The sequence below is a fragment of the Polyodon spathula genome, chromosome 40 (assembly GCF_017654505.1).
Source record: "Polyodon spathula isolate WHYD16114869_AA chromosome 40, ASM1765450v1, whole genome shotgun sequence".
NCBI classification, from domain to species: Eukaryota; Metazoa; Chordata; class Actinopteri; order Acipenseriformes; family Polyodontidae; genus Polyodon; species Polyodon spathula.
In genome coordinates this window covers 164,254-173,742 of record NC_054573.1, presented here as the reverse complement: position 1 = coordinate 173,742, position 9,489 = coordinate 164,254, and the positions used below count along the sequence as shown (strand labels likewise).

Here is a 9,489-nt window from a genome sequence, read left to right as displayed (position 1 = left end):
GGCTTCATGGAGTCACACTCTGAAACGGATACCTCTTGAAAGTAGGTGGTAGCAAGTTTATAGACTAGAATGTGGACAAAAAGGTCAGCTCTCTAAAAAAAAAAAAATCTAATTGTATCTTCACTTTAGCTGTCCTGAACATGGTCATTGCTTTTTTGTGTGTTTCTTTGGATTAGAAACCTCTGCTTAACATTTACTGGCACTACCAGGGTGCCCGAAATAGACCAGCGGGTACAAGAAAAAATCCTGTTCTCTCTTGCTTTCCGTGCTCTTCAAGCCTGATGTAGGCTATTGGCTGCTGTGTTGCTGTTACTATTTCATGTATTATGCTACTATCACGGATTGTGCACTTTCCACTGTATTTAATGTATTATGCATTTTTTTATAATACTGCATATCATGTATTATGCATTTCTCTGTATTTAAAGTATTATGGATTATCTTGTTGTTACTGTAAAGCGATTTGTGATGGTGGTCCACTATGAAAGGCGTTATATAAAATAAAGATTGATTGATTGATTGATTGATTGGAACAGGAGACTCCAGCTGTGCTACAGTGCTGTGACTCTGGCCAAAGGGTTTGCATTACCCTATAGAATGAACTAATTTTTCTTCATAAAATCGATTGAAACCTACTGAATAATGATACGTTAATGTATTGAATTACAAACTGTTTTGTAGTTTCCCATATACTTAACAACAAACCCTAAATGAGCCATGAATAGCAGCTCTGAGACACTTGTGAGTGAATGATCTGCTTCCACTGTATCTGTGACATCACCAGGCAGGTCTTGCAGACAGGAAAGTCAATTAGCTTTAAAGAGAGCCTCTCAACTTGCTCCCAGCACAGAGAGAGGGAGGTGGAGAGAGTGAGGCACTAGAACTGCAGAACTAAGTTGCTGCCCTTTCTGTGGGAACTGGAATACACTTGACTGTGGCAGGACACAGTGATCACATACCAGCGGACTGAGTCAAGACTATCAAGGGCTATAACGTCTTCATTCAAGTGGGGACGGTGACAGAATGAACGAGGACGAATTTCACAGAGAAAACAGATTCAGCTTCAAAAGTCACAATTAAGAAGCAGGCATTGGCTACTAGAAGGAAAGGAATGTGTGAGCCTGGCCCACGGTTTTGAAAGAGAGACAGACGTTTTACACTGGATTGAAGGCCAAGCCATGGCACATCTTACACATATGTTGGAAGTGAGTAGAAATGCTTTTTAAAAGGTTGGATTTATTTTATTCATTGCTGCTTGAGTACAAACGAGGAGATGAGCATTTCAACTGTTGCTAAATGTTTGACTTATTTTTTTAATAACAAAAGTAAGTAAAAGATATGTAATAAGAATGTGCTTCCTATTTGTATCCTGTTTAAAATCATTTTGAATACAAAACTGGGAGCAAATCCCTTCTAGAATTGACAACTGTGAAGTCACTTTGCAAAACCAAACCGTGTTCTCAGCTTTAGGTCTGCTACGGTCTGAATGGCTCTTCTCTAAAAGCAATAAAAAGCATTAGAAGTAACTAGCACTCAGTAAAGCATCCTGCTGTCGTGCAGTGTCTTATCCTACTGGGGTAAAGAAACTGTTTGCCAAGCAGAGGTGTCTACTATCTTAAAAGTTTTACCTTAGATTTTTCACTGAGAATCCTAAAGCGTCAGTTCTACCAGTAGGGAGAATGGTGCGCTAACAGGGGACAAACTCTTCTTATGTTCTTAACAGTTAACCATTGTAAATATGAACAGCAATTTAGCAGTTTCCCCATGCTGATGCTATGCATTCCCTATGATTTCCTATGGACTTTGTCATTACCAAGGCATGCCAGTGTAAACTTCCTAAAGGCCCCATGTGTATTTTATTACAGCAAAAAAAAAAAAAAAACTAATCCAATTCTTTCTGTGGCAACAAATGTGTTTTTTTTTTTTTTTTTGGTCTCTGATTTACTACATCAAAGTTTGGCAGTGATAATGAAAAAACAGGCTTTTGTAAAACATTCAATAAACTATTGTTAATAATAATAATTTGGCAGTACTGCCCATTCACTCACTCTAATTGATTCAGTCAGTGTCGCTGTGGGAATTCTCAGTCTTGACCGGGAAGCATTTATAAATTCCTATGCTTTTCTAAAGCTTATACATTATAATACACCTCACTGTGGTTTTCAGCAAACTCTTATTTTCCTTGATCACTGTAACAGGCTTGTGTCTGTTTGACCTTTGCTAGGATTTTACTGATCGAATATTAGATGCTCTGCAGGAAATTACAAGAAAAAAATGTAATTTTATAAACTAAGAGAGCAGTATTACATTTTGTTCTAAAATTCAAGGGTTAAAAAGTGTAAATTACATGATGTTCTGTTTATAAACTGTAGGTTAATTGTATTAATTTGTTCATTTTATTTAGTTTTGAACAATGACAATTAAATAATAAGTAAAGTAAAAGTAGTTTTTTGCTGATACAAACTAAAATAATTGTATTAATTGCTGGATCAATTCATTTGACACAGGCCAATTGTGCTTTTCTGTCAGAACAATACTGTTATATATTGATTTTCATACACCAAGCAGTAATTCTAGGCATGATTTACATGTTTTTGTGTTTCATTTTTGTATTGCTTTGTAGTGTGTGTGTGTGTGTGTGTGTGTGTGTGTGTGTGTGTGTGTGTGTGTGTGTGTGTGTGTATATATATATATATATATATATATATATATATATATATATATATATATATAATATATATATATATATATATATTCTGTGCAGACACGTAGTGGAACTTGACACATATTTTTAGATAGGATTTATTTTGTTTTTTTTTTTTTTATTATACATGAATTGAATATACACTGTACCTGCCAAAAAAGGAAATGCATTAACTTGTTTTTAAAGGATTCTAATAAGCCCTAAGGAAAGGGTAGAGATCAGGCTTGATTGAGTTTAACCCTTGCGTATTATAATTAGATACCGCAGTAAAATAAAATCAAGCAATGTTCTAAAACCAGAAACAAACATCTTAAAAGGTTCACTGGCATCAAGCTGTTTTATAACATTATTTCCATTGTATAGCAACAAACCTTGAAAACAGGCCTGTGCTCAAGCTCCCATTATACCATATCCCTGTCTGCAGATCTGAGTGGCCCATCATAGCCCTGCATTCTTGGTATATTTGCACCTTGATTTCATAGCTATTTAAGCATGTAATCTCTTCTTATAGAGTGTCTATTGTTCTTGTTTTTATCACCAGTAGATTAGGAATAAAGGAAACTGGCCCAGACCTGTTCTGTGTTTTCCCATGCCATCCCATATCCCTTAGCTCCAGTATTCTGTGTGCTGAGTCTGCAGTGCAAAATCAATAATGATGTTCCAAATGCACTGTTCAAATGTTCAAAAGTGAATGGGAAGCCCCTTGCTCTCCACTCTTTCCTCAGTTCCATGATGGTACCTGCTAACCTCCTGGTTCTGATGGCTCTGATGATACCTCAAGCCTGGTCAAGTCTCGAGGGTAGATCGAGCAGTGAGCCCCCCCAGCCTGCCCAGGCCATCCAGACCCTCCTCCTGACACGGTTGGGACTGAGGAGCCTCCCGACGCCCCGCCCCGGAGTCCTGATCCCTCAGTACCTGCTCCATCTCTACCACTTCCACTGCCAGGAGTTCCACCTCATCCGGGACTCAGGGTTCGTATTCCCAGCTGGGCACACCCAGAGCGCCAACACCGTGCGTGGCTTCCATCACCTGGGTGAGTCCTGGCCTTGTATCTTTAACATGCAGGTGTCCTTAATGCCACTTCATTAAGGAGGCTAGGTAGCTACAAGAACTCACTCACTAGTCTTGCTTTCCTTCTAATTCTGGAAGTCTGGGTTTGTCCTTATAAAACTTTCCCATAGGAAAGTGTAATCAAGAACAGTGAAAGCATAGTAAAGCATAGGTAAGCATTGTAAATCCCAGAGGTATGGTAAACCATTATGGTAAATGTATAGTATGACCATAGGTAAGTCTTGGGAAAACAGTTCAGTTACTGTGGTAGACTGTTATAAGGGTGAGGTCAGTAGCAGAATATGTTTCTTGGGCACTGGCTACAGTCAAGAACAGTGCAGGTGTAAAATATTAATTTGATTCCATATAACTGAGCTACCAAACTGTTTTAGTCAAAAGAGCTTCAGTGATGACCAGGGAGTTCTTAAAGAGCCTTTTTATAAATATATTACTGAAAGAAAAATAACTGTAACATAAAATAAGATTAGTTATAAAAAAAACAAAACTAAATAAGTGCCTGGAACAGACACAACATCAGTATGCTTTGCTCATTAAATCAATGTATTTGCATTTTCATTGGACTTGCTTCCACCAAAGACTAAATGGGACACTCCACTTGGAAATCGACAGAGTCGAATTGATGAGCTGGATGAACCTCTGTTGGGCAGTGCAGCCCTATAATATATTGTTCTTCATTTCTGTAAGAAAACCTCAACTCCCCCTCATCCTAACCCAAGCAGAGCTAATAGTTAGTTCTCTGTACCATGAGCACTGGTGGCCTGAATGGCCTCCTCTTGTTCATAACTTATCTTTTGTTTATGGATCTGGACGCAGGCTTAACCCATTTTCTATTAGAGTAGGTTGTGCTGAATGGCCTCCTCTTGTTCATAACTTATCTTTTGTTTATGGATCTGGACGCAGGCTTAACCCATTTTCTATTAGAGTAGGTTGTGCTGAATGGCCAGGATATGCTTTTTACATGCAACCTGGAAAGTTTATATGACATTTTTGGGAGCATGTTGGCTGTGTTCGCCGGTTGCTCTGTCTTACTGAAACAATCTCAGAATTGTCCTCAAAAGATTTTCTTTCAGCTGCTCGGTTCGGTTTCCACCCCCCTTCCCACTGGCCCTGACTTTCACTACCATCTTTAACATACCAGGCATTTACAGTTTGTACCCAAACTGAGAAAGGAAAAGCCCATTGGAAATGTATTATTTTGTTAAAATGTGTACAAGCCCTTTTAAAGATGCTCTCCCTAATAATGTGTTTTTTTTTCAGATAATAATACATGCATACTCCTTCCTGTTGAAATTCTGGATGTTTCCAGTGATTTTGGTAAAATGTGTTACAGGACAAATAAAATCTTGGGTACTATTGCCAATGTTTAACTTTTAATGTTTATCTTCTAGGAACAAACATTGCTTTACAAAATGTATGCTGTGAATTGACAAGCAGTGAATTCTTCTTCTTCTTCTTCTTCTTCTTCTTCTTCTTCTTCTTCTTCTTCTTCTTCTTCTTCTTCTTCTTCTTCTTCTTCTTGCATCCACAAAACTGCACCCTAGCCTGATTGTTCCATAAACAACTAAATACAGAATTCTTCCATGATTATCAGACATCTCTGTTTGACTGTAATACACCATAATTGATTATTCAGAATGACAGCTTTAATGTTTTGCAGTTACAGTGATACCCACAGGAATGTATTTAACTGTTGTTTGAGTCATCCTTACTTATTCATATCCCATATACTCTTTTATTCCTAACAGAGGCTTCTGAAGACTTGTCTTCCAGTCCACTACGAGAGACCAACCAGCTCCATTTCTCTTTCAACGTCTCGTCGGTTCCTGCAGACGAGCAGGTGACCTCAGTCGAGCTCCGCTTCTACCGCCGAGACAACTCGGGCCACGCAGACTCTGGTTTACAAAGGGTTAACTTATATCACATCCCTGATCACGAATCCACTCCTCACTCTGAGAAGAACGCCCGGCTTCTGGAATCCAGACTGCTGACACATGACCCAGGTACAGACAAGTGGGAGAGCTTCAATGTCAGTTCTGACGTCTTCCACTGGGTTGGCAGAAGAGCTGGCAACTTGGTTTTCATGATGGAGGTAATTCACCTCAATGGAAGCCACCCTTATCTGAAACAGAGAGGACACCTTCGAGTTAGAAGATCTGTGGACCAGGATGAATCTAGCTGGGCTCACGAGAGACCCTTACTGGTCACCTACAGCCTGGATGGGCGAGGGCAGCCTTTGACACCTAAAGTCACAAAAAGGCATGGCAAAGGCCAGGACTTTGTTCCAAGGGTAAAAGGATGGGATAAAGGCTTGGAGAGTGGTCACAAAAGGAGCGATGGACAAGGGCCTGATGGGAAAAGGGTCAAAAGAACCGGGAAAAGGAACCAGAAGCTGAAAAAGTTAGCAAAGGCTCGTTGCAAAAGACACCCCTTGTTTGTCAATTTTAAGGACGTGGGCTGGAATCGATGGATCGTTGCTCCCAGTGGGTACCATGCCTACTATTGCCAAGGGGAATGTCGCTTCCCTTTGGCAGACCACATGAACTCCTCAAGCCATGCAATGGTCCAGACTTTGGTGAACTCGGTCAACCACAAGGTCCCGCGCGCCTGCTGTGTCCCGACAGAGCTCAGCTCCATCGCCATGCTCTACCTGGACCAACATGACCGTGTGGTCCTCAAGAACTACCAGGACATGGTGGTTGAGAGCTGCGGCTGCAGATAGAAACCAGATGATCTGGTCCTATGGGTCCTACCAGAGCACAATGCCGCCAAACACCTTGCACCAAGGTCAAACACAACATGGCTGCATTCAAACTGTTCTGTAAAGTATTTATTCACAATAAGAGGGTTGTTCACAGTTTGCACATATGCAAAACACTATTGTCTGTACATAAGTGAACATGCTCACCACTGCTGCCGCCTCTGTACTACTCACTGTTGTACATTTCTTTTCATATGTTCATCCAGTGAACACCTGTTGGGATGATTCACTGTGATACTTTCTTTATATGTTATATCGTAATAGAGGTTTATTATGCATCCTACAGGTAACCTATCAGGACCATCGCATGTATAGTGACCTGCACATCGTGATATGTATTGTGACATTAGTGTATCGTGACATCAGTGTATCCTGACACCCCTAATCAGCTGTCAGAATTCTTTCAAGTCTTTTCCTTCCTCATCACTGGTATGTCAATGGTGAATACCTCTATTTCATCTCCTCAGCATCAGTTTGCTTTAAATAAAAGTCCCTTTCAGTCACCTGTTTTGATGAAACAGAGCAAACAACAATGTAGCTGAGTTCGTTTTTATCACATACTGTAGCAGCTCATTCTCCAAATGGTGGAAAATAAAATAACTTGCAAAGCATTATCCCAGCTGATTCATTTGTGTTTATGAAGAGATGTGCAGCAGAGTGCAGTAACAATAATAACAGTAAGGGTTAGGGTTAGGGTTAGGGAAGTCCATGGTCTATACACACTTGTATTATAACCAATCTTAGAGGTTGGGAGCTCCACTGAGGGGATGGGATTCCATTCAATTGTAGAGACAGTTTCAGTGTTAAAAGTCTAGAAGGGGGCAATGGTGTATATTACTTAAGGTTAAAGCTGGGTGCGACCAGGAAGTTCAATAACTGACTTTTCAAAGTGTATTAAAGTTCTCCTTTACTTATAAGTGTCTGTCTAACTTTACAGAGAAAGTAAAACTCACATAATGTGATATCTAATCACTGTTGCAACAGCAAAGAATGCCTTTGAATCCTCATTTGCAAATAGAATATAGAAACTTTCATTTTTATGAATTTAGAGTACATGACTCTACAATCAAGCAACTTTAAGTATCTGTTGTCTTAAGACTTTTTAAATACTGCAATGTGTTAATATATTTATTTGAAAACATATATAAAAAAGCTGTGGTAATAACTAAGCCTGTTTAGTAATATTTACTGTGAAAGGGCGGTTGGCGTCTGTCTGCTTTGTGCATGTGTGTTTGACTCTCTGATGAAGAAATAATTATAGACACGACTGGCGAAATAAATTCACCATGAGTCACGCACTTTAGGGAGCAGATTTTGTTCGGACAGACATTCCCTTCTCGTGCCTGCAGGTGTTCGTGTGCTGCAGCTCACAACTCTTTCCCAGATCTACTGCTCAAGAGCATTTAAATGACATTCTGAGCTTTCTTTTTCTTTTTTTGACAGGAACTGAAGCATTGTTTCCCAAAGGGGAAAGGTAGAGTGGTCTGGATGAAAACAGGATATGAACTCAGGTTACTCCACTACCATATGCCCCTTTATATAAGTGACCATGTCTTTTTTACACCGCGTGATATACACAGTTAATAACGTAAAAACAAAAGAAAATGTATGAACAAGAGAAGGCCATTCGGCCTGTCAGCTCTTGTCCGCTTCCTAGTAGCTGATTGATCTCAGAACTTTGTCACATTGGATCTTAAAGGAACAAAGTGATTCTGCCTCAACAACATGACTAGACAGCCCATTCCATACCCTCACCACTCTTTTTGTGAAGAAGTGTCTCCTTCCCTCTTCTGCAACTCGATAAAAAACTGAAACCCCTGCCCTCTGAAACATGCTCCTGCCAAATTATAATTTTTTGCCCTGCAGATCCACCAGACCTATAATGCTGGAGGACAACACAGATTTGAAAGGCTCCACAGCAGACCTGCAGGCGCCCTATCTGCCATAGGGGTTTCTGGTGGGCAGTGAACCCTGCCGATCTAGTTCCTCCCTACCTGGGCACTCTCAGCCAATTGTGCGCTGCCCCTTAGGAACCCCCAGTCACAGTTGGCAATAGCCTGGATTGGAACCTGTGATCTCCAAGCTATAGGGCGCATCCTGCACTCCAACTGGAGCACCTTTACTGGATGCACCACTCAGGAGCCAGCTGACAACACAAGGTGAAATGTCCTGACAGTCTGAGTTAACAGCCTTTACGAATTGCTTTTACCTTACCTTGAAAGAAGCAATGCTTTTTATAATTTGAAAAAACCATACTGCATAATACTGGGTAATCCTTTACATGACATGTCTGTAATTACTGTGTGTATAAATAGCAGTTACTTAGTAAATACATGTATACTTGCACATAATTGCAATGTTATCATGCATTATTACAATGTACTTAATGTGTAAATCCCTCCAGTCCAGGGCAGTCTTGATGCATGAAGATTGAACTGCTCCCTCACTCCCTAAGAGAAAGGGTGCTCCAATCCAGTCAAATGAAGACAGAGTATGTTTCAGCAGTGTAGTTTTTCTATGGAATAACATTTCTACAAGGGGAAAACATAATTAATAAGATGATATGATATTGTAATGTTATTTTATAAATAAGATATGCTGTTTTTATGAACAGCCATAAACAAAGTCCTCTGTCGAGTTGGTGGCTGGGGCATCCCTATGAAAGTTATGTTTGAAACAGGGAAATGATTAGCTGTATAAATCAGCCCTCCTGTGGCTGTCCCTGACACCTGTAGTTCAGCTTCCTCTATGGGGAGTCACAAAATCAACTTGTTACTTTCGGAGAAGCATCCGGTGTTCCTCCAGACTGAGGGGAGCTGCCACCTCACAGACAAAACAGCTGGTGGTCTACTTCTTCATCTTTTACTTTTTTTTTCTTGTTTCCTGGACGAAAGATTTCAAAATCTGTGGGAAGTGTGGCTGGTCAAAAACTTAGCGCCAAAAATGTGTTGTCTCC

The 9,489-nt window shown here is 40.1% G+C and overlaps 1 protein-coding gene across 1 annotated transcript; it reads left to right on the top strand.

Annotated features, from left to right (window-relative positions):
• The first annotated feature begins 861 nt into the window (after positions 1–861).
• On the top strand, positions 862–8,837 carry LOC121305005 (bone morphogenetic protein 2-like). The gene is made up of 3 exons (XM_041236476.1): positions 862–1,205; positions 3,430–3,737; positions 5,521–8,837. The coding sequence occupies exons 2-3, from the start codon at positions 3,434–3,436 to the stop codon at positions 6,492–6,494; spliced, it is 1,278 nt and encodes a 425-aa protein (XP_041092410.1). The 5' UTR covers positions 862–1,205; positions 3,430–3,433; the 3' UTR covers positions 6,495–8,837.
• Positions 8,838–9,489: the final 652 nt, after the last annotated feature.